At 34.9% G+C, this 26,435-nt stretch overlaps 1 protein-coding gene across 3 annotated transcripts in view; it reads right to left on the bottom strand.

The window, feature by feature from the left end:
* Positions 1–26,435, bottom strand: part of Mtx2 (metaxin 2) — a 57,136-nt gene that overhangs the window by 19,384 nt on the left and 11,317 nt on the right. For 2 of the 3 annotated variants that reach the window (XM_051184444.1, XM_051184442.1), the window contains exons 2-3: positions 14,260–14,307; positions 13,189–13,235 (exon numbers count right to left, since the gene is read on the bottom strand). In XM_051184444.1, the coding sequence (XP_051040401.1) occupies positions 13,189–13,235; positions 14,260–14,307 (95 nt within the window). Of the gene's footprint in view, positions 1–775; positions 885–13,188; positions 13,236–14,259; positions 14,308–26,435 lie in introns of all 3 variants that reach the window. The other variant, XM_051184443.1, reaches the window with a different exon arrangement.

Genomic DNA, 26,435 nt, shown 5'->3' on the forward strand with positions numbered 1-26,435 from the left:
TAGGATTTGATGTTGCTTACTTTGCAATGTTGTCTGAGGGAAGCAAACAGAGTGGGCAAGAGTTTACTGTGGCAGGTGTGGTTCTCTGTCCTCCCCTCACCCAGCCATATTCTCCCCTTTCCCTGCAGGGAGAAGTCTCAGCAGCAGGTATTAAGTGCAGGGTCCTGGTTTCTATCTCAGCACTACAAACGACTTGCAGTCAGTAGAAACAGACATGATCAGAAGAAACAGAGATAATAATAACCAGGTAGAGAGAAGCATCAGGAAACAGGACCCTTTTCATAAAGAAAGCAGAGATCAACAGTGATTGACTACAAACTGATTTCATAAAAGTAAAGACTAGGGCTGAGGAGACAGTTCAGTCAGCAAAAGTTCAGCTCAAACTTGAGGACCTGAGTTTAAATTCCTAGGACCCACAACACAGGGTGATCCCACCTAGGGAAAAGCAGAGACCTGGAGATTCCTGGTCAAGTTTCAGGTTCAGTGAGAAACCTGTCTCAAAAAGTAAGGTGGAGCTAGCCACTGTGCCCATGATTTTAATTCCAGAACTCAAGATTTTAATTCCAGGACTCAAGATGCAGAAGCATCTCTGAGTTTACAGCCAACCTGGCTTGCCAGGATTAGTACACAGTGAGCCCCTTTACCCAAAAAAAAAAAAAAGAGTGGAAAATGACACCTGACATCAACCTCTGATCTCCATATACATGCACACATGAACACATAAACACATACACACACAAAACAAAAAAAGACAAGAAAATGAGAATGTACTCACATTAACTGTGAAATATGAAGAGAAATCATTTGTTGAGAAGGAAAGTCTAGGAGAAACTAAGGCCTTCAACGAAGCAAGAGTTTGAAAGAATTTAGTTCTCTTCAAAGGCCTGAATAATATTTAACTGTTAATTAGCAACCACTAACACCATACAAATGGGTACATATGGTATGAAATTGTACTACATGTATAGTATAATTATACCAATCAATATTCCATAGAACTTTAGTTCACTTTTTTGAAAAGTAGAACTATATTGTTGAATAATAAAACCCATACTTAAACCCCAAATATTTTCCTTGTTTATTAATAAAAAACTGAATTTTGACCAATTTAACAGCACTCATCTTACAAACCACTGTGGGCATTATTCTTAATAGACAAAGATTAATTTTGTAACATTAATACATTTACTCTTCATCACTGGTTCAGAAGTAATTTCTGAATTCATCTAGAGGTCACAAAGAAGCTTGCTATCATAGAGAACTTCCATCTAAATATTAAGAATGTAAAAAAAAAAAAAAAGTATTACCATGATTATCTTCAATATGTAAAAACTCCGAAGCAAAAGGAAGCTCTGACTTAACTAGTACTTTTGTACTCTCTTTATAAGAAGGAAGGGAACTGAAGTTCCAAAACAGTACTTTCAACTTTCACACTTTTTAAATGTTTAAGTGTGTATGGGGGGGGGGCAGACATGTATGGGTACCCATGAAGGTCAAAGGCTTTAGAGCTTGAGTCACAGGTAGCCATAAGCCATCCAACACTAGAAACTTAACTAAAAAATATGAGCTCTTAACCTCTGAGATATTTCCAACCCCCTCATATATATATTCTTATTTTACATACCGATCCCAGTTCCCTCTCCCTCCCTCCCATGCCCCCTGACACCCCCCATCCCATATCTCCCCTACTCCGCAGGGAGGGTGATGCCTTCCAGGAGGGATCACCAAAATCTGTCATTTGGAGTAGGGTCTAGGCCCTCCCTCCTGCCTCTAGGCTAAGGGAATTCCCTCCATGGGGAATGTGCTCCCAAAGTCCTTTTGTGCATCCTGGTTCCACTGTGAGAGGACCCTTAGACTGCCCAGGCCTTTTAACTGAGACCCACGTTCAGAGGGTCTGAGTCGGTACTCCAAACAACAGCCTATGATACACTAACCAGAAACACATTTTGATTTTTATTTGAAGGAGAAATATTTATTTTTATTCTTAGGTGAGAAAAATGTAGTTTTGGTTATAACAATGAATTTAGGTTAACAACTTCTTATTGTTCAGCTGGATACTTAATTCCAAAGCAATTCAAAGAAGTAACAACATGAAACCATTTCCTTAGCATATTCTATCCCAATGTTTTATAACAAGGCTGTCCAATATGGTAATCACTAGCAACAAGTTGCTATTTAGGTTAAATTTAACTTTAATAATATTGACAAAATTTTCAAATCAATTTCTCAGGCTGTCTAGTCATTTTTTCATATTCAAGAGGCACTTGTGCCTAAGGTCTACTGCATTTATTATTCAGCACAGATACCAAACTTCTGTGGGATAGGGTGATGTCTGGTGGATAGCATGGGATTATAACAGGGGTAGCCAGTACATAAAATAACAAGGCATGAAAGGCTGACATAATCTCAAAGTGACTCGGTTAAACATTACAAATAGAAATTACAAGAACTGGAGAGATGCCTCAGCAGCATCTCAAACAACATGCATATCACAATTCAAGTCTTTATTACCAAACATGCTAGGGATATTCCTGAAAGAAATATGGGAGAAAATTGGTTAAGTTAAATTTAAAACTGCTGGGTGGTGGTGGCACATGATTTTAATCCCAGCACTCGGGAGGCAGAGAGGCAGGCGGGTCTCTGTGAGTTCAAGGCTGGCATGGTCTACAGAGTAAATTCCAAGACAATCAGAGCTATACAGAGAAACCCTGTCTCAAAAAACAATAAACCAATCAATCAATAAATAAATAAAACCAAAATGGCACCCATTTCCAGAAAAGTTAAGTCTAATATGATTTTTAACAGAAGGTAGATATATAGATATACAGATAAAGATATAGAATCTACAATGTTAATACCTTCAAACATCAAACAGCCTTTGATTCAACTGCAGAATTTAAGTACAGAAAATGGTGAGAAATGCACATACTTGGAAACAGTCAGCCAAAGTGAGCCTCCTTAGCCATGACTTTTGCATAAAGGTAGTGCTGCCCTGTCTGCTGTCCCTAGCACCACTTAGAGTAATTGTACTTTCTGAAGGAGTCCTCTAGCCATCCTTTTCCTGAATAGATAAGCCTCTCCCACTCCTTAACAACCTCAGATTGGCTAAAGGGAAGACTAACGTGGGCATATACTAGAAAAATGGAAATCCCTGCAAGTCAGTATAAAATATCAAGAGGGTGACAGAGTAGAAGACTCCCAGTGAAAGGGAATATCTGGGTGAATCTCAGGGACTACATAACCTTGAAAGTTCCATACATCCCTAACTTAGCTATATAGGTTGATCAAGGTGCTATTTGTCAAACACTTTTGATACATTTGGCACAGAGTAGTTCAACAAATATAAGGTATTATAATGGTAGTGATATTAACTTGTTTATCCATCTGAGAAGGGAGACTATTTAATTTTGATGACTTCAAAAGAAAGTTGACCTTGCATAGTTTATTACTTTGGGTACCTACTTATGAGAAAAAAAGAAAATATTATATACTATATTCTTATTAATAGTATATAAAACAAACTGCAAATTTGTGAGTTAAAATAAAAATCTCTAGATGCTAACGGGATAGAAAAAACAAGTTATTTTTTGAAAGAATATAAAATACTGAATGATCTGAGTGATTTTTTTTTTCTTTTTTCTTTATTTTGACTGGATATGAGATTTATTACTGAACATGATTTGGTAGGGTACAGGAGAGTACTATGGACTCCCTCAGGAATGCAAGATTATCAGGAAGGAGCTGCTTCTCAGCAACCATGTCTTCAATCTCACTGCATGGTGAGACCTACTTCTCTGTTCAAGCAGCCAGGGAACGTACACTTGGCTCTAGGCAGAGCCTCAATCACATGTCCTTACTCTGAAGCCTGGTGTAAATGGACATGGTGACCTGGCCAATGTGAATCCTGGTTACTGTGCCCTGGGGCTTCGCTGTCTGGAGTGGAGTGTGTCAGCCCCAGGACAAGACAACATCTTGTTGACCTGCATGACATGAAAAGGGTGAGGCCTCACTCGAATATGAACGCTATCCTTGCCACAATTCTTTACCAAGTATTTGTAGGCACAAATATGCGCAGCTTCCAGGGCTTTGGAAGAGAGTGGCTAATATTTATCTGATACCATGTAGTCTCAAAGTGGGAATTCATCAACATTTGTCATTTTCTGTCCCAAGTCAAAGATGTGGATCTTGGCACCAGGTACACCTCATCAAAAGTAAGACTTTTGGGTAAGCTTGTTCTTACAATATTGGTTACGAGCCGAAGGAAAAAAGGAAATTATTGATTTTCAACACACAAAACTATATAATCTTTTCTAACAAAGCAAAAACAAGAAGTAAATAAACATATAGCACTGACATAAACTTTTCCTTTATAATTTATCAAAATCATGCAATGAAAAACCTCCCCCTTCGGGATAAGTTCTATCAGTACCTACAGACTATGACTGTCTTTATTACCTATCCTTGGCATACAATAAGTTACTGAAAAGCACTGGCAAGCTTAAGGACTGTCATCTTTTAATGAATCCAAAGCTCAGTGTTTTAAAGTAGACCCACACCTACTAATTATTATTTTTAAAAATCTATACTTATACCTATCAATAAGCAGGCATTGGTTTAGAAAACAGAAGTTCAATTTACCTATTTAGTAATCAGAAATCATAACTCAATAAGCAAAAGATACTTTATATAGGGCAAATCTGTTGCCGAAGCATGAAAATGACATTTAAAAGAACATATGAAGACAGTTTGCATCAGAGACTAGAACCATCCTTAGTACATACTCCCATGAAAACTATTCCCAGAATATTTAACTCCATTTTAGATACATCAACATCTGACAGCTTGGAAAATATTAGATTCTTTATAAAAGCAACCAAAATCAGATTAGAAAAAGAAATAGGCTCTGCCTATTAAAGTTACATATAAATGAAAATAAATTTTAAGGGAAAATTAAGAAAAAGAAGTTATAAAGCAGTCAAACAGAAAAAAGAATAATTCTTATATACCAAGAACCTCAACACCAGCAGCACAGTTGGCACTCATTGGAGACTGGAGTGAAGGGAAACAAAGTGTTTTCTACATTCTATGAAGAGATGTAAAGTTTTGTTATAGTTTCAACTGAGAAAAATAACAGTAACAAAAAAAATTTAATTTTGATTAGCTAAACACATAGTAGGGACATACAATATACTTACTTCATTTCAGATAAGTAATTATAACACAACCATGGGTATTTATCAGTGAGCTGCACTAGCCAGCTTCTTTCTTCTTTATTTTGAAGGTATATTAATATTTATCTTATGAGTTAAACACATAATACACTCAAAATGTACTTATCAGCAATAAATCAGCCAAGTGCCAGTTAAATAATCCAAATTTTAAAATCATTTTCTTTAATCCAATTTAAGACTGAGGAAAGCTTAAGATGGTTTCTTCCATCACACAGAGCATGCTGACACAGCTGCTCAATATCTAGCTAGGTGATGACCCATTTCAATCCAACCAGAGGAGTTTCCATAGACTTCACCACCCAGGCTTCACCTTAGGACAAAACTTATATTCATGTTACAACTACAACTGAAACACTTTATGTAGAAATTCTATAAGACTTATTCTCAATCATGCAATGCCACTTTCAGGGCACAAAATGAAAATGATTCTGATTTTAATTCCTATTCTGTTTCACCAGAACACAAAGAAAAATCAGTGGTGACAACTGAAAAATTATTTTCCACTTTACCAAAGAGAGACGTTTTAAAATTAAAAACCATGAACAAATCTATCAACAAAATAATTCATTTTATATCAAACAGCTTCAGACCCCATAATTGAAATAATGTATCTAAGGTTACAAATGAGAAGTGTTAGGTATCATTCTTAAATAGACATATTAAGTTCCTAATACAGTTACAGTAATAGCGCTATTTGTAGTTTAACATAAATTAAGACTGTAATTATATTTGTGACTATTTTAAACAAAATAACAAATTCCTTTGTACCTGTGAATGTAATTTATAGCAAAGCCAAGTTCATTTTCCAAACCAATCTATTTCACATTGCAGAGGTACTCTGGTATAACAGTATAATGTAATTCCTGTGGAATGTTGAAAGAATAGATTCACTAAAAGCACAGAAGAGGTTTGAAGATAAATGAAGATGCTATTCATTCAAGGGTAATTTCATCTTAGAACTATATGAAAGATGTTTCACTCACACAGGATAGTGTATGGTCTCAATTTTAAGTGTGTTTTCAGCTCAAATATAATACTGCTAGATCGATTATGCTGATACTGTACATCTAATAATGAAGAATGCAAGCATTTTTCTACTTAAAATAGATTGTCTTCTTCTTACCACTATGTCTTCATTGTTCTATTTAACTGCAACAGATTTTAACATACACTTTGATACTTACCTTTTAAAAAAACAAACAAAAATGTGATGGTACTCTAACTTATAATTTCTCAGAAACCAATAGAAACATGCTTTTTAATAAGTTCAATAAAATATTTGTATTAGAAAATACTAGCTGGTATAAACTATTTCACAAATTACTAAAAATGACAACTTAGTCACCTATTTTATTTTGAATATGCAATACTTCATGACTGCAAATCCTACAAAGCTAGTTACAAATCATACCATTTATGTGCTAAAGAACTAATATGAATATTGAAATTGTTTTACTGTTAAAGTCTGCTTGCTATGTAAGTTCAGTGTTATTTAGAAACATCACATTTTATACTTATTCACTTATACTTCATAACTCATGCCAGGTGTTTTAAGTGTAACTTACTATCATGACCTAATTAGTGTAACATAAAATAATAAATCTCAAGAATTTAAATGCGGTGATATCAAGGAAACCTCTGCAGCCTTCATCTTGCTCATTCTAGAATACTGAGAAGGATGGCTGCTGCTGTTCTCTTTTTCTTAGTTGTTATTGCTGTCGCCTAACTCTAAAAGTAAATACAGAAACCTCACTTTACAGAGTATGATCAAAGTGAGGACAGAGTTTAAAATCTTTAAATTCATATTTTATAAAACTATGAAAAAAGCAGCTTTAATTTTAAATATTTTCTACAATATTTTATTCATTCTCTATTGAAATATCAGCTGATATATACTGCATATAACAACTTGTTTAAAACAAAAATATATGCAACCCAACCAAATACTCAAGATTATTTTACCTAAAATTCTGCAGGCAAGCTGTCTACTCTGGCCATTTATCTAAATGACTTGACAAGGAACTATTTTCATACATTCTCTAATACAACAACTGACTTGCAATCCAAAGGAAAAAGGTACTCCTCACTGCTCGCCTCCAAAGATTACATTAGAATTTGACCATTTCGCCACTAATAAATACCTCCACTTAAGGTTCATTTACTAAAAGACAAAAGCAAGAGTCAGCTTAAGTAAATATCAGCCCATCTAACATGTTAGTGTACAAAGCATTAATGATACCCATAAATGTTCAATTTTTGACAATATTGTCAACAGAAAAAAATAGCTTTTGTGTTTTTTTCATTTTTAGTTACTTACTCACAAAAATCAAGGAAAATAAAGATTAAATGAAAGACTTTCTTTTTAATTTGAGCTTAAATGTCATTCTTAATGTTAAAAAGACTACTTTTTCATGTAGTATTCTAATAATGATCATCAGTCTGTAAACACTAAAAAACAACTCAAACGACACACAAAAAAGAAAAGCCAGGTCGTTTAAATTGGCTTCATATATATTAAATGAAATTATTTCTAAACCCCACTAGAAGGTAATATCTTCATATATATATATATATATATATATATATATATATATATGACATTCACAAAAAAAATGTATAAATCTTTAAAGTCGAAACAGGTATTAATTCTCTTCTCAACAATTTATAGTTCTATAGCTTTAGTATTTTTCAAAAAGAATTTCTTTTTCACTATTTAACAAGCCTAATAATAGCACAAGAATACCTTTACTACATTTCTAAATTCCAAAAACTAAGACATGTTTCTTCCATACTTTTATGTGAATTGTATGTAATATAGCAGAAAATGTCAGAAATTATGTATAATTAAAAATTCACTTATTAGCAAGGCAGTGTTGGCACACACCTTTAATCAAAGCATTCAGGAGGCAGAGGCAGGTAGATCTCTGAGTTTGAGACCAGCATGGTCTAGAGAGCAAGTTCCAGCACAGCCAGGGCTACACAAGGAAACCCTATCTCAGGGGTGGGTTGGGGGGTAGAGGAGTCATGTATTATTAGGCCAACAATTGAACCCCTCTGCCTCACCATTTTCCTCTGTGTAGAAGAAGGCATTGTAACAGTGCCAATTCCACAGTATTTCCATAGGAGACTATTGTTCTGACACGTAACTCACACAGCACTAGACTCATAAAGATTAAGCTAATAAAAATAAGGTACCCATACACAGAACTCAACCAATAACTATCACTTTCTGTTTTCCTCCATAATTAGTGGGCTCTGTATCTTTAGAAAAACTAGCTCTGGACTTTTAGGATTTCTACTTTTTGTTTTGTGTTTTCTGGCTTTGTTGCTGGATGTTTAAGACTGGGTCTCACTATATAGCTCAGGCTGGCCTGAAACTCATCTAGCCACAGCTGGACTTGAATTTATGATCCTTCTGCCTCAGTCTCCAAAAAGCTGGGATTTTATGTATGTGGCAGATCTTAATTTTTTAAATTTTTTTTCATGTGGGTGTTTTGCATGTATGTCTTTACACCATGCAATGCCTAGAACTGAAGTTACTGCCATGTGAGCTGCCATGTGGATGCTGGGAACTGCACCAGAGTTCTCTGGAAGAGCATTCAGTGTTCTTAACCACTAAAACATCTCTAGCCCCCACATTTTAAAAATTAAGAGTAATAGTAGCTCCCTGCATTGGGCTGTGGTAAGGATTGATCATAATACTCTATATAAAAGCTCTCAGTAGAGTTGGTTATAAGCAAATACTTTTAATATTAAATTTTAAAATGTCTTAATATTCTTAGATAACATTAGGTTTACACATTATCATTTTTGTCATAGCATGAAACCATGGTTATACATGCTCTAGTGGATAGCCTCATTCATATATATATATATATATATATATATATATATATATATTTATGGGCAGAAGACACTGAACTTGGTGGGTAATAAAAAGAAGAAAAAGGGCACAAGTTGGGAAAAGGGTGAAAATGGAGAGTGAATCTGGAAGAGGTGGAGGAGTAATAGGGTAAATATCAAAATTCACACATGAAATTCCTAAGGAATTAATAAAATCTTGTAACTGTAGCTATAAAATCATTAATGTTCATGTGAATATAAAAATGTTCCCATTAAAACCATATATATATATATATGTATATATATATATACATATATATATATATATTTATTTATTATTATTCCTGGCAGTGTTCTTTAGGCATTATCAAGCCTGCAAGCTTCTAATTACCTTGTTGAAATTGACTGAATGTATTTCTGCCAAGATTCAGAACAGAAGGAAATAATCAACATCCACTGTATATTTACAATACCCCAAATATCTTTCTAAATGTTTTAAATATGTTAATACATTTGATTCCCACTAGCCAGCCAATGGAACAGTATCTACTTTATGTCTATTTTACAGAGAAAGAAACTTGAAACAGAGTTCTGAAGATAGTCCTTGGAACAGAGATAAACTGCCCATTTCCCTTTGCTATATAATTAATATTCTGACTTAAACAGTACATACATAACTTCTTTGGTGCTGTTGTTGATGAGACTGGGTCTCTCTATGTAGCTCTGGCAGTCTTGGAACTCACTATGTAAACCAGGCTGTTCTCAAACAAGACATGCCTAACTCTGTCTGAGTGCTGGGATTAAAGGAATACAGTACACACTCAGAACTTAAGTCTTTTAAAAACATTTTTTGTAAAATGGATTCTTAAGAATTCAAATGTACTTATTTATTCATGTTGTATTTCTAAACTGGCAATGTCCAATACAAGAACCAACAGTTATACATGGCTATTGAGCATATGAAATATGGCTAGCACAAAGAGATGAATGCTAAGTGTGCATATCAGACTTTAAATTTCATTTGAAAAAATTAAAATAAATTTTGTACTGATTATGATAATATTTTGATATATTGGGCTAAGTAAAACATTACTAAAATTAATTAACTACATTTTTTAAAATGAGACTACTAGAAATTTTGAATTACTCAGTGGTTCCACCATATTAGCTATCTACTGGGTAGTTGGTCTAAGTTTGGAGTGTAAAAAACAAAAGTAACAGAATTATCAGGTTTGTTTGACCAATCAGAATAAGCCTAAGTCCCTCGATGTCTCTATTCATGTATGCATACAATGTTAGCCAAACACTGAGCTCATGAAAATATATCAGACTAACTTTCGCTACAGCCAACAATCAAGATCACATTATGGCCAAGCAGCACTCAGGTAAGCCTATACTTGCAGATAGATGATACAAAGAAAGCAAATCACAGGGGAAATGATCACCAGAAAGAAAATTATTTTCTTTTAAACTGAAGTCATAAAAGTGCCTTTTATTAAAAATAGCCAAGCATTTTAGCTTCCAGAATATAATAAACACCTGCCTGTATGATAAGTAAAATCTGAATTTCCTGATGGTATAATTGGTAGACTATTAAAATGTCCAATGTTTTCTATCTGTTATCTTCTAGAAAATATACAGTTTATAGATACTTGTCATGCTGTTTTGATCAATTCTATACATCAAACATTTAGCTGGTTCTTCTAAACAGATGCTGTTGCTCTATATAGAAGAAAATTATTCCATAAAGTTTATATCAGATATGTGAGAAAGTCACATTTATAGTCATGGCTACTATCAGCTGTCAAGTCAAAGAATATTGAAGAAAACCAAGAGTTTTTAATATATGCTGGTTAATTTATCATCTAAGTGACATATGTAGGATAAAAACTTGAAATGGTTAAGCAAAATTCTATTATTTTAAGAATGCCTGTTTTTGGTATTATTTTCAGTTGCAACTATGATTTCAGAAACTATGGTGAGAAAACAAATTAATAGGGCCATAACAACAACAATATGTACTACATTGGGTCTTTTTAATTTTCCTTCCAAGAAAAACTTGAATATCAATTTTTTTTTAAATTCTCGTATTTTGCTTTGTACAAAAACTGATTGAACCATCTAGCCTTTGGTCTTTCGAACTTGACACCACTTATATTTGGAAGTGAAGAGTTCATTGTAGAAAGCTGACCTATACACTGTGGAACAGTGAGTGAGCAGCACCCTTGCTGTCTACTAAGGATATCCAATGCATACCTCCAACAGTGCTGACAACCCACATTCCTAACCCCTGTCATGTTTTCAGGGAGCCAAATTCTCCCTAACTGAAATCATTAGTAGTTTATTCCTACTGAAAAGTCTTTCCTATTTGTTCAAAATTAATTACTGCAGCACTCCGTACAACAATATATTTCATTTTAAGGGTTTTTTCCTAAGGGATTCTTAGATGACTTCAGTAAGAAGTAAACCTGCTGAAATCACATACAAACCAAGCTGGTATATTTTTCTTTTACTACATGCACTAGAAGATTTTTCTTAGGAAAGAATGTTAATTAGCTTTGTTAAATCCTTAAAGAGCTATCCCCTAAATAGCAATTAAAAGGGGTCAAGAAACAATGCTTCAACCAAAATATTCACCATGCCCTGAAGCTATCTCTTCAAAGATACAAAGATTGAAAATATTATTTTACACACAGCAAATAATTTATTTGTGCTGTCATTTATCAGGCAAGATTGCTTCACCACACTAATAAACCATTTATACAATATACACCTACTAAGTACATTCTTTATTCCAAGCAACTGTATGAGTAAGTGTGTGTGTGTGTGTGTGTGTGTGTGTGTACAATGTTAAATTCCATTTATTCCACTAAAGAGATTAATAAACTGTATAAAGGCTATATTTATTACACATAACTGAAAATTTATTTATCAAAAGATAAAAGAAAATAAAGATTAATTAAATAGAATTTAAAGATGAAATAAAAGCAAAAAGTATAGTTTATACTCTTGGTAAAAGATATAAAACAATTGTAAAAAAAAAAATACATCCATCAACTAATAAATTAATGTCCAAGCACATTCTTCCCATCTTTTATTTCCTTCTCTGCCTTAAAACAAAGATGAATACCAAGCAATCTCTGCCATGGTGAATGACAGTTCTAGACACTTCTCTTAAACACAGAGGTTATCAAATTAAATAAAAAATATAAATGAGATGACCTAAAATTAAATGCTTAGCATATGCCTCCAACATAACAAAAGCTTGATAAATACTTTCTCTCCTCCTCTTTCTCTTTGTCCTCCAGGACTCTAGTATCACCTCCAATATATGTCACATATTTCCAGATTCCTTTTACATGCAGCACAGTCAATCTTTGTGATTGAAACCACTAAACTAAGTGCTTTAGCAGTTAAATATGTAAAATGTTTACATAATTTTACAACTTACAGAAACATTTACTTTCTTCAAAGTAAATAATTGTCCCTGTACGCCATAGTACAATTTTTAAATTTATACTGCCAAAAAATCATTTTTTTTTATTACACAGCTGTAATATAAAATTTAAAAAGCAGTTGTACTCAATAAGTGGACTGGGAGTAATAAATATACATGTAATCAATAAATATATGACAAATAGCTAGTAAGACTCTATCTACTTCAAGACTAACAGAATTAAGCTTAGCATGTACATAATAAGCAGAATAATGATTAAAAATATGTAGTGAACAACTCTTTACAAATAAGTTAGGGAATAGTTGAGTTTGTAATGAAATTATCACCCCAAACAAAATACTGTATCTAACCAAAAACAAGACAACTGCTAAGACAGAATATGTCTACCACCTAAAAATACTTTTCTTTAAAGAAATGGATAATGGATAATGACGTTTATTTTACATACTGACAATTGAAAATACTGTATAAAATTATACTTCACAGAAGAGTAAGACTATACTGATAATATTTAAATCACACAGAAAAACTCTAAATATACAGTATAAGATTTTCAGTAGGGGGTGGACTGCAGCTCAAAATGACATACATCCTCAAGCACAAAGAACAAAAAAAAAAAAAAAACTATATATATATATATATAATTTACATATTTACCTGCACAGCAAGAGATGCTGCATTGTCAGAAAGCAAAATTTGCTCCCCTGTGGAAACATAAAGAAAGGTCTGAGTCAAAAGTTTAACTGCTAAATAAGCAAAATATTTTAAAATATTTTTAAAAGCTATTTCTATTTTAAAAAGAGATATCCTATACTAAAGCAATTATGAAGCTTTGTATCAATATTGTTATGTAATAGTTTCAATTAATTTATCATATGTAAATAATGATAAAATAGGATTGTTCTAAAATTACTTGATCATTTATCTCATTTTATCAGCAATTAAATTTGCTTATTTAAAACATTCACTTTCATATTTTTAAAAAATGTTTTTTTCTTTTCATTAAAATGAAATAAAACAGTATCTGTTCAAATCTCTCTAGTTTAAAGTAAAAGTATTCACAACCACATAAACCAGCTTACAGTTAATATTGCAGTGTGTCTAGGTCTGTCACACAAAAGAAAGATGACAAGTTCGCTGCAATAAAAATTCCATGCTTAGAAGACGGGGGCTGCTGCCTATTAGTCTTCATTACTTTGCAGTCTTCTGACAACTGTAGCAGGCTGCTGAGCCCCAAATGGGGTCCATAATGTGATCTGATGATATATGAAGAGCTGCTAAAGGGAGCCTGAACCATCCTAGCCTATACATTTTAACAGTTCCTTTTTACTGAGAGCCCACTTTACCACAGGACTTCAAAAATCTGCTGTCTCAGCTATTGGTGCAGTAAATCTGCCAAGTGCTCCTGCAACCACATCATTTTACACTGCCTACAGCAACCAACATAATGAGTCAATAATAAACTAAGGACCTTATAGGCTATGAATAGTTGGTTTACCTAGCAGATACAAGTTTAGGGAAAATCTCGCAGACAAATTATACAAGGGAATTCCTTCATTGTGTTTTACATTCTTGTTGCAGGCAATTATATTAGCACATTTGGGGGTTGCAGAGAGTCTTGTTTGTTTATTTGGTTGGTCAGCTGGTTCAGTTTAGCTTGGGAATTTGTTGTTAGTTATAAGCATACTTTAAATACAAAGCCATTTTTAATTGTGTATAAGAACCTACCTCTCAGTTGCTGATATAAGGTTGCATTTTCAGGCCAAGGTTCTGTGGCTGCAGAAACAAGGTAATGATAATTAGGTACAAGGGGCAAAAGAATATCAATACTTAGCCAAATCCATTAGTATGTACATTGGCAAACATTTAAAATCTCCTATTAAGGTAACACCTAACCACAGCAATGAATCATACTACCATAAGCTGCATAAGAAGACTAGACTATTTTAAATGTATTCTTTATTGGGTGTGATAAGGTTTTTCATAGAAAAAGAGGGGATAGGGCCACCAGACTGATAGCTGGGAAGCCAGCATGGGACTGACTCAGGGTCTCAGCCAGAAGGACTGAGCAGTCTAAGGGACTTCAGACAGTGGAGCCAGGATGTATCCCTGGTACACAAAGAACCTTGCAAACACATCCCCCATGGAGGGATAACTGCCTTAACCTAGAGACAGGAGAGAAGCCCTAGTCCCTACTTCACATGACCTGTCAGATCTACATGACCCCAACTGGATGGCATTCCCCTACATATGGAATTGGGGTGGGGGATGGGAGGGGAGGGTGGTTAGGGTACATGTGAGAGGGAAGAGAGGGTAAAAGGGAGGGAAGGAGGGAAAGAGGGCAGGAGGGAGGGAGGAAGGAAGGGAGGGAGGGAGGGAGAGAGAGGGAACTGGGATTGACATGTAAAATAATAAATTAAATTTAAAAAATGCTTTGACTCCAAAATTTAAGTTCAAGGACAAGTTACTGGGGAAAAGAATTTCTATTTTTGTTTCCACAGAAAATGAAAAGCTGTGGATTCCTTCCAGACTAATGTAGTTTGATCAAGCCAGACCACCTGAAACAGAGTACCAGGTGATCCTACATTCAAAACAGCTGGACAAAGCAACCTTACAGACTACAGCATGATTTCTGCATCTTCTTAGAATCCCCCATGACAGCGCCCCTTACCAGCAGGAAATAGTTTGGAAAGAACAACACTCAAATTCCCAAATATTGTCTATAAATGTTTGTTTTCATTTAAATGGACTTATTATATAAAATAAATAAATAAAAATAAACTGTAAGCTGTAAGATGAAATGAACCCCAGCCCCGCTCAGGTTGCTTTAGATCTTGATGTTTATCACAGGCTAGAACTCAGCTTAAGATTTCTTTGCAAATTCCATAGAGACAGTATCTTCTCATAGGTATCAAGGGATGTTAATTATTAAAAAAAAAAAGAATGAGGGGGATATTTTGCCCAATTAAAAAGACAAAGAAAAAAAATAAAGTTAGCTTCCTTAAATTAACTATATGTAAAATGTTGTTCTCATAAAAAAAAAATACTGGCATTTTATTCAGTTTAAAAAAAACAGTAAAATAATGTTGAGAACATTTTACTATAAGCTTTTCAAAAAGTAAACTTTCTCATAATAGATGAAAGAACTAAACCTATCTGTTAACAACCTGACCATCTTTCCTTTTTTAAAAATAGTACTTTAAAACATAGGAATCCCCACGAATACAAAAGGATCCATTGCCTTGACCCTGGACTGCCACCCTACAAAATGATAAGCATTAGTGCATGATAAGTTTTATGATGTGAAACAGAGTCAGTAAAACTAATTTTAAGTCTGATAGTAAGCTTGACCTTGACCCTTACTCTCCCATCTACACAAGATTCCAGCCTCAAGGAGAATATAACAATTTATCCATGCTAAGAAAAAACACTTGATTCTAAATAGTGTCTGATCAACCTGATCTACAGAGCAAATTCCTGGACAGCCAAAAAGACTATACAGAGAAACCCTGTCTTGGGGGGGCGGTGGGGGGAGAGGAGGCAGAAGAAGCAAAAACCAGGAGTGGATCTGGGGAAGGAGGGCAGAGATGAGATGGAGGGGACAATAAGAGGAGTGGAGGAATGGGAAACTGCACACCAAATGTATTGAAAACAAAAACTAAAAATAATAAAATAATAAAGAAGTGGTAGTTGTATTAACAGAATATACAGAATTATCAGGATCTCATTTACTAGATTCTTTTCTGTAAAAGACATAAAACATCAAAGTAACTAATCATAATACAGCAACTGTGATTGTTCTTAGCAAGAGAGTGGGCTGTGATAGTTAATAACTGATAGTTTTCTAACTGTGTTTATGCTAATCCAGTCTCTTGAAACAGCAACAAATCATTTTAATATACAATTACAGTTGATTTTTTTAATTTGCATATGTAATGCATTTTTAAGATGAATCATTTAAGAGGTACTAGGTAAAAGAAAAAAAACACTTAAATTTTTTCTTATACTTTAGAATGAAAATAAAAAGCAGTATCAAGAGTTGCAAATGTTACATGTGACCTAATTGGTGTACATAAAATTAGGTTGACAGTGATAATAACAGAAAATTATTAAGCAAATAATGGGCTGTGAATAGTTTTCTATAATACTGTTAGCTACAATATTATGCTGGGTGGTGGTGGCACACGCACCTTTCATTCCAGTACTTGGGAGACAGAACAGCCAGGGCTACACAGAGAAATTGTCTCAAAAAAAGTGGTGAGACTAAATATTTACATTTTACTGTAAACATTTTAACAAAATAAAATTCCAATAAGAACCTAATTAAACTGCATAATACAATTCTTAAAAGCCAAGGCAACAAAAATAAACTACCATTAGCAACTTACTCAAAAGTAACTTTTTAGGATAAATTTTATGGTCAACACACCTTTACTTCTCTAAAAAAACACAACTCATTATGAGACATGCAATCATCAAACATTTACTTTTATCTACCATATAAATGTGGCTAAAGCAATAAAGTACAGAAATAATATTTATAAAATTTCCAAAAGGTAAATATTAAAACTCATTTCCTGAGAGAATACATGTGTCCTATACCTCTCTGTGACCACAATGTACCATGTCTTGCATACAGTTGCTTATTGTAAGTAAAAAAAGAAAATGAGCATTTAATTAAAACCTACTATTCTTCATTCTTTTTTTTTTCCATACTTCATTCTTTAAACATGGATAAGCAACTTAAATATTATTGTAGTGGAGTGTTCTAGAATATTTTGGGAATTTTAATTTTTGTTTAGCTATTTTGTCTCTATACTAGAGACTGCAAGCAATTTATCATTAAATGTATACTATATGCAGAGTATATATTGATAAATTAGAAGCTACTCTATTGGTTTATAATATAAGCTATAATGTGAACATTAATTCAGGCTTCAATAATTTCAGTAGTTCAGGGGCACAGTGCTCATCTAGCATAAATAAAGCACTGGGTTCAAACTCAACCAAAACACACACACACACACACACACACACACACACACACACACACACACACACACACACTTAATTCATCACCTCCACTATGATGGATTCTCCATATCTAAGCCAACAGAGTATATTAAAGCAATAGAAATTTTGCTACATTCTACCTGACTGCAAGTAAATTGCCTATAAATATCAAAAGCTCTGGTATGAAAGACCTACAGCTGGAAACTAAGGTAGAGGGGGTTAATGTTGTCTTTGGTCCAATGTATAAGATATATTTCAACTCATAAGTTATTGAAAGTAAGTTCCCAGGAAGAAACTCTACCAAACATTTGATACTTTCTTCACAAATAGAACATATCAGTTTAAGTAAGAAGGCAAGTAGACTGATGGAACCTATGTAGCAATTTTATTTTAGCACCTGGGAATTCTAGCGCCATTAATAAACAGGAAAGAAACTGTATGCAGAAAATGACCTGCTACCTGACTCATCCCCAAGCATACAAACACCACTGAGGTCTTTTAGCACAGTCAACGTGACCTAGTTTAAATAATTATAATGTGGGAAATGAAATCACTAGTGCTATTCTGTAAGTGTACCAAAAGCAAAAATCCCAGGTTGGGTGGCATGCTGCTAGATCTATCTAGCAACAACAATCCATGGAGGTGCCAGTCTAAGTCAGTAGTTCTCATCCTGTGGGTTGCAAGCCCTTTGGGGTCTAACATATCATTATGATTCCTAACAGTAGCAAAATTACAGTTATGAAATAGCAACAAAGTAATTTTAGGGTTGGGGGTCACCACAATATGAGGAACCATATTAAAGGGTCTACGGAAAAAAAAATACAAATACTTCTTGCTGCGAGTAACATGATTTAAAGCCTTTTATTGTGAATACCTGACTACAGAGGCAGTCCAAAAAAACAACTTTTTCTCCACTTTTCTCTTTTCCATGTCAAGCAAGTCAATACCCACTCCATCACTTGCCCCGAGTTATGTATCAAATAAATTTAAAGCATAGTAATGACAATAGAGACTTATAATACCTGTAGGCAGACTTTTCTTTCCCACCCACCAGTTTCCAAATAACCAACACGGAATCTTAATTATAAATGCTCACCCAGTAGCTCAGGCTTGTCACTAGCTAACTCTTAAATTTTAAATTAACCCATATTTCTTATATACTCTCCGCCATGTGGCTCATGGTTTGTTACCCCTTTCTACATGTCCTGCTTCCTCTGCATCTGCTGGTGGCTCCTCTTTCTACCCTCCTCCTTCCCAGCATCCTTGGTTTCGTTATCCTACTTATACTTCCTGCCTGGCTACTGGCCAGTCTGCTTTTTATTAAACCAATTTGAAAGGATTATTCCACAGCAAATACCTTTAGCATTTTTAAATTTATTTTTAAAACAACAAAACATTTTCAGTTTTTAACTAACTGTTCTGCAGTTGACCTGAAGTGCTTTTAGACTATAAAATTATCCCCACCCCCCAGACTGATAGCTGGGAAACCAGCATTGGACCAACTCAGACCTCCTGAACGTGGGTCTCAGTTAGAAGGCCTGGGCAGTCTAATAAGGGACCTCTCACAGTGGAACCAGGATGTATCCCTGGAGCACAACAGGACTTTGGGAGCACATTCCCCATGGAGGGAGACTCCCTTAGCCTAGAGGCAGAAGGGAGGGCCTAGTCCCTACTCCAAATGACTTGACAGATTTTGGTGATTCCCTCCTGGAAGGCATCACCCTCCCTGTGGACTGGGGATGGGAGGGGGACCCGGGGGCATAGGAGGGAGGGAGGACAGGGAACTGGGATCAATACGTAATAATAATAATAATAATAATAATAAATATATAAAAAAATAAAATGAAATTACTTCCAATAGTAAATAATATTTCATATCACCTACCCATATGTACTTTCAACTTCTACTACTAAACCACTCCCTAGTACGAAAGGCCATTGTAAACATCCAGAGAGGAGTAGCCTCAGAATAACTAGAAAAGGTAAAACTAAAATATGTTTCTTAAAAGGGAGTTGGTGAAAAAAAATGCAAGTTGGGAGAAAGGGTTGTTCAATACTATCAAAGTGCAAGTTACTTATGCCTAAACTATACCAAGAGTTACATGTGGTTCTTGGAATGAAGCCCCAGATCTTCTTGGCCTCTTTTCTACCTATCACACAGGTTCTCCAAGTCCTTCCCACCCTGCATTCCATCCATAATGCCTTCCATCCAGTTTCTAAATACAACGAACTCTTTTGTGCTGTTTACTTTCCTTACAATATTCTTCCCTCCTCTTATGTCATAACATCTCAGCTCAAACATCACTTGCTCAAGTAGAATCTGGTTTGTTTGTGGACATATAACCTATGCAGCTGAACAGAGCCAGCTCTCAGAAAGAACCTGTTCAAGTGTTCCGCTCTTCCAGTCCTGGGATCTCTGAGTCTGTGAGCAAGAGCCTCAGACACTCATTTTACCCCAAGAAGTCTTTATTGCTCTCCCTAAACTGCTCAAATGTTCCCTTACACAGACACCCTTTACACCACTTGTCACAGTTGATAGATTTAAATCTGAATGTTTAGTTATGTCTCCTAGCATAAAATAAACTGAGTCTGGAATTCAGGTCATCCTTAGAACCTGGCACACAGGAAATGCTGGCTGGATGATGTTAGGTTTTATTATTATCACCTCTTTTACTATTACTCCGTATCACTTTTATGCTAACAGTGCTGCTGGGAAGATAAGGAAACTCTATCATGGACAAAGACATTTTTAAAAAAAATATCCAGACAACTTCAAGACCATACAACACAATCCTAAAAACTAGTAAGCAGTTGCCTGAACACAGTTAGATTTCCAATTTCAACTTACTTTTTTAACTCTTCCTACTTTCACTCTTAGTGTAAACTTTTTATGTGTCTGATATCTACTAAAGGAATCAACAACCATGATTGCTAAATCTATTTGGCTCTGCATGCTAAATACTGCAGGAGAGAGAATATGAGATTTTAAAATGATGCCCTCTGGATTAAAGTCACAGGGTACAGAAAGCACTAACAGTGAGACAGCATGGTAGAGTTTGGGCTTCAACTATGAGGCCCTGGAAGTATAACATTTGTTGTGACATGAGTTTTACTCTTTTTGAGGGACCCACCACACAGATCCCAAGTAAATCACACACGGAATCTTATTATTAGTTATGAATTCCCAGCCTTGGCTTGGTTTGTTGCTAGCCAGCTTTTCTTAACTTTAATTATCTTTCTTCTGTATATCTTACTTTCCTTCTTACTCCTGGGCTAGCTGGGTGGTTGGGTAGCCGACTCCTCCTTTCCTTCTTCTCTTGCTACTCCTCCCTTCTTCCTCGTTTCTCCTTCTATTTATACTCTTTTCCTGCCAGTCCTGCCTATCCTTGCTCCTGCCTCACTATTGGCCAGTCATCTCTTTATTAAACCATCAAGTGTGTTAGACAGGCAAAGAACCACAGCTTCACAGAGTTAAATGAATGCAGAATAAACAAAAGTCACACAACTTAAAATAATATTCTACTATAAGCACTAATATCTGATTGTTATGATTTGAATATGAAATGCCCCCCACAAGCTCATGTGTTAAATGGCTTGGTGGCCAGATGAAGCTATTCTAGGAAATCTTACAAACTTTAGGAGGTAGGTTAAAAGAAGTACATCACTGGGGATATGTCTTTGAAGGCCCATCCTTCCTGACCCAATCCAATGTTATTCTGCTATCTGGCCACCTGCAAGTGAGTAGTTCACTTTGTCCTGCATTCTCCAAGTTCCAAAACAATGGGGCCAGCCCACCAGGAATGAAAACCTCTGAAACCATAATAAATCCTTTCTGCTTTGTTTTTTCACGGGAATTTATCACACAATGAAGACATTGATGAAAACTATGTAGTTAATGTAAAATATCAGATATTTTAGGTTTGGGATTTATATCTGGGTAAGAAATGCACAGCTAATTTACAGATATTTTCTTCTGTCTTGCATAGTACAAGATATATACTCTAACCTCACATGGCAGAATGTCATTATAATTAAGTACTTATGTCAAATTTCACCATAGAACTCATGTACTCCTGAACAAGAGAGTCTCCTTCTCTTTCATGGTAAAAATCAGCTTTTTAGCCAAGAAAAGGCTGAGGGAGGAACGTACAAGAATCAGTAGATAATAGAGGTCTTTGTCTACACCAAGATCTTTCTGTCTAACTAGAGTATGTCAAATTTTCCCTGAACACTTAGACTCTTACTTTTATGAAAATTCATAAAATTGTTTCCCTGCAATATTTCTTTTCACTGGCAAAACCCCAATCAAACATGTTCAGAGCCATGTCTAATTGTCACATCATCTCTCTTTTATGTGTACTGTTCATAAAAGTTTGTATTTGTGACTCTTCATGGGAGTCCTTACCCATGAGGAGGAGTGGGAGGGGGAGCAGAGAGGACAGGAGGAGGGGGTGGGAGGAAAACTAAGGCTGGAATGTAAAATGAAACTTTTTTTTAAAAAAGTTTGTATTTGGCCAGGTAGTGGTGTTGCACGCCTTTAATTCCAGTACTCGAGGCAGAAGCACCTGGATCAATGTAAATTCAAGGCCAGCCTGGTCTATAGAGAGACCAAGCTACACAGAGAAACCTGTCTCAAAAAAAAAAAAAAAAAAAAGTTTGTATTTGTCATCTGTCATACATTATTTTCCACCCTCTCATATTGTGAGGTCAATATTGTATCTCTCATTTCCTACAAATAAATTCTTAGATACAAAAGTTTTTCTGTAGTTCTGAAGTTTTTTGTTAAAATCTTAGATTCTCAGCTGCTTCCAATAAATAACAGCAGTTGTAAATTTGAATTTATCAAGTTTTAATTTGTTGTCTAATTACCATTTCAAGCTAATATACTTGTAAGAATTCCAAAGTAAAACTATCTACTTTGGCAGCTAGAGAAATAGGTCAGTTGGTAAAATGTTTGTCACTCAAACAAACATGAGGGCCTGAGTTTGACACCCGGCAACCATTGAAAACCCCTGGCGCTCCAGCACATGCTTAGAACCACAAAGCTGGAAGGCAGACAGGATATCTCCAGGTTCAGTGAGAAACCCTGTCTCAAAATAAGGTAGGAAGTAACCACTGGCCTTCATGTGTACACATGTGAATGTACATGTGTGCTAACACAAAAACTACTCCCCACTTTTGGAGAAATTAATTTGTCCTAAGAAAAGAAATTACCATATGGTTCAATAGGTAAAAGCTGACCTAAATTCAATCCCCAGGACGCACACTGTGTAAAGAGAAAAATTAACTCCTATGGGGTTTTTTTCTGATCTCTCCAAACATTCTATGGCATACATGTACATGCACACACAAACACACATTCTAAATAAAACTAAGATACATCTTTTTTCTAAGATTAAAAAACTATTTCATCTTTTCCATGCTAAAACAAAGATACTCTTAATGGTCTACTTTAACATGGGAGCTGAAAGAGATGGTTCGATGGTTAGAGCTTTTGTTATTCTTGGGACCTAGGTTCATGTTTCACCACCATGGCTTCCAACTCCAGTTCCAAGAGTGCTGATGTCCTCTTCTGAATTCTGTAGGTACCAAGCACATACATAGTACACAAACATACACAGAGGCAAAACACTCATCTACATAATAAAACAAATCTTAATTCAAAACAATAGAATTGCTACTTTAACAGTACTCAGGCAAATTTCCTTTAAATTTATTATTTTTATGAAAACATATTACCATTTTGTAAATATAATAAAGAACTAGAAATAAATCAAAGCCCTCTAAGTGCATATCCCAACTGATGCTATTGAAAAGCTAGCCAGTCCTTTACCAACTTCTACTTTGCTCTAGTCAGTACTCTGATTACTCCCTACTTAGTGTCTTCCTTTACCAAAAGCAAAAAAGAAGACAACTCTAAGTTTCAGTCTTTAGGGGATAAAATAATGCATAAATTGCTAGAAATATATGATAAACTAACAACAGCAAACATAAATATTTGCTCAACATTATTTTAATTGTATTTAAGCTAGCCTTAAGCCTTATCAGTAAATATAATCCTAAATATCAATATTCTTTACTAGCAGTCTATTATAATACTATTGAAATGACTGGTAGCAAATAAATCCATATATGTATATCATTAGGTCTCTTAGAGAATTTACATATCACTTTCAGTGTCCTCAATGTCAAGGTAAGTGATAAGTCATTCTGGTGACAGATGATTCTTCCATCCCATTCATTCAGGGTTACTTCACACACTATCAAAGTGGTAACCTAATAAAAAAGTCTAGGTACCAAGGTCCATTTCTTGATCTAATCTAAGAGGACAAGAGACAGGCCATGAAAAGAGGTGCCCTCTGTTGTTGGTCTCTCCTTTCTTAAATTCTGCATTTCTAATGCATAACATGACTCCTCTGGCATATGAGCATAGGTGAAGACATAATTTGTAGAATAATAGGCACTAATATTACATGCTACTTCAATTCTGTCATTTTTCCAATCCATCAAATTGATTAATGCTATAATAACTCTACACAAACCTATCATTTGTACACTAATGAAGTCAAACTCCGTTTATCCTTAGGCGACTATATTCCAAAAGCTTACAGATGTCATTTCTTCAGCCCAGCAACACCACTTACAGTGTTACAGAAAAAGAGTAAGACACATGTGCAGTCTATATCCAAATTCAAATGACTTTCTGCCGAAGGTATAAATGCAAATACAAGCAACAAAATGCTCAAACAAGCAGTTGGCAGATCTTAATCAAGAGTTACCATAGAACATACAAAGAAGAAATAAATTCACTAATTTGATATAACACACCAGACTGATGATCTCAGTGATACCAACAAATACACTAATTTTAAAACCCATCATTTGTCAGGCAAACATAACTAAATGGGTTTTTAAGATAGTTAGAGTTAAAATATAATATGACTATCAAAATGGGAATTTAAGGAATGTTGTATTAGATATTAAATTCAACATTAATTTGACCTGCAAGCTATAGAAAAGAAAGTAACAACAAATCCCAGCTAATAATCACAAGATGATTAAATCATGTCCCCAAGGTACAAGTGAAGAGAGGTGTTTAAAGACTTTACAACAAATGTGTTAAGGAGTGACTCTCCCCAAAACAGGAGTTTAAAACCATTCTTCCAGGCTTGGAGAGATGGTTCAGTGGTTAAGACCTCTTGCAGAGGACCCACATTCAGATCCCAGCACCTGTATTGGGCAGCTCACACTCTCACCTGTTAACTCCAGCTCTGAGGAATCCAATGACCTCTTCTAGCCTCCAAAGGCACCTGCACTCACAGGCATATACCAACACAGACACACACAACTAAAAATAAAAATAAATCTTTTTCTCATTAAAAAAAAATCCCCCCAGGACCTCAACAGTTTGAGAGATCAGTTAATGCCAGAAAGTGTTTTTAACTAAAAGGGAGCCATAATATCATTTTCATAAATCTAAAACACAGGTAAGCAGCATTGTGTAGCATAGTGGTAACACAATTTAGAATTTAAAGCAAGAAAGTACATACACTGAGATTAAAGACTAACAGATTCAAATAAGGACTCAATGAGGGTTCTGTGGGGCTTGAAATGTGCCTCAGTTATAGAATGCTTGCCTAGTGCACACAAAGAACTAGGCGCAATCTCCAGTGCCCTATAAAACCAGGTGCTGTGGTGCATGCCTATAATCTCAGCACATACATATGTGTGTGTGAGAGAGAGAGACAGACAGGGAGAGAGAGAGAGAGAGAGAGAGAGAGAGAGAGAGAGAGAGAGAAAGTTTTACAGAGTTACGGCCTTGGTTACAAGTTATCTGGGCCTTAGTTGCTTGCAGTGTGTGAATACATAAACTACATAACATTCATTTCAGAAAGTACATTTAGCAGGTCTACGATCCATTTTTTTTGTTCATTTAATATACATAATATACACATTTAAAATAAATGACCTAGAGACACAAGTGGCACTTAAAATAAGATTATATTATTTTCATCTCTTTCACTCATTTAGCTCAGATAAAATGATACTGAGGCTCTTTGTAGATTAATTCAAAGATTTTTTACCATCTTACTCTATTTACTCAAGTATATATTTGTGAATATGACTGAAAACTATGTATTAAAACATACTTTGGTGATATGTTGTAATTTTAAGATTCCCTCCCCCCAAAAAAAATATTAAAGCCATTTAAATGAACAAACAAGCTAATAAATGCCTAAAACATAAATTACTTTAATAAGAAAAAGATGAATATAAAATTGTCATTGTACTCCAGAATTTAATTTTACTGAATGGTTAACATGGAAGGAAAGGAAACAAGAGGGGATAACAACCATTTACAACACAGTAAGTGAAAACAGGTGTTGTAAAGAAAAAGTTTAGGCCTTGAAGTCATGTAGCTTCTCCCAGTTTTATAATTTATCATCTGAGTAAACTTGACCAAGTTGCTTAACCTTTTCTGACCTCATTATCTTACTGTAAAGGAGGAAATAGTAAATGTCTTCTAAGATTGTTGAAAGAATAAAATTAGATGAATTATATTAAGAATCCTAGTTCCTATACATGGGAGGTATAGACAAGGATCCCTGGAACATGATGGCTAACCAGAGTAGCCATTATTTGTGAGCTCTGGGTTAGACTGAGAGAAACCCTGACTCAGTTAATAAGGTGAACAGCAAGCAACGAAGACAACAGAAGTCTAAACCACACACACACACACACACACACACACACACAGAGAGAGAGAGAGAGAGAGAGAGAGAGAGAGAGAGAGAGAGGGAGAGAGTTGATCTGTACGACAGCTGCTACATTATTCAAAAAGAAAAACAATGACTCCAACAGATTAAATAATTTAATTCATCTAACATAAC

Source organism: Phodopus roborovskii, unplaced genomic scaffold, assembly GCF_943737965.1.
Source record: "Phodopus roborovskii unplaced genomic scaffold, PHOROB, whole genome shotgun sequence".
NCBI lineage: Eukaryota > Metazoa > Chordata > Mammalia > Rodentia > Cricetidae > Phodopus > Phodopus roborovskii.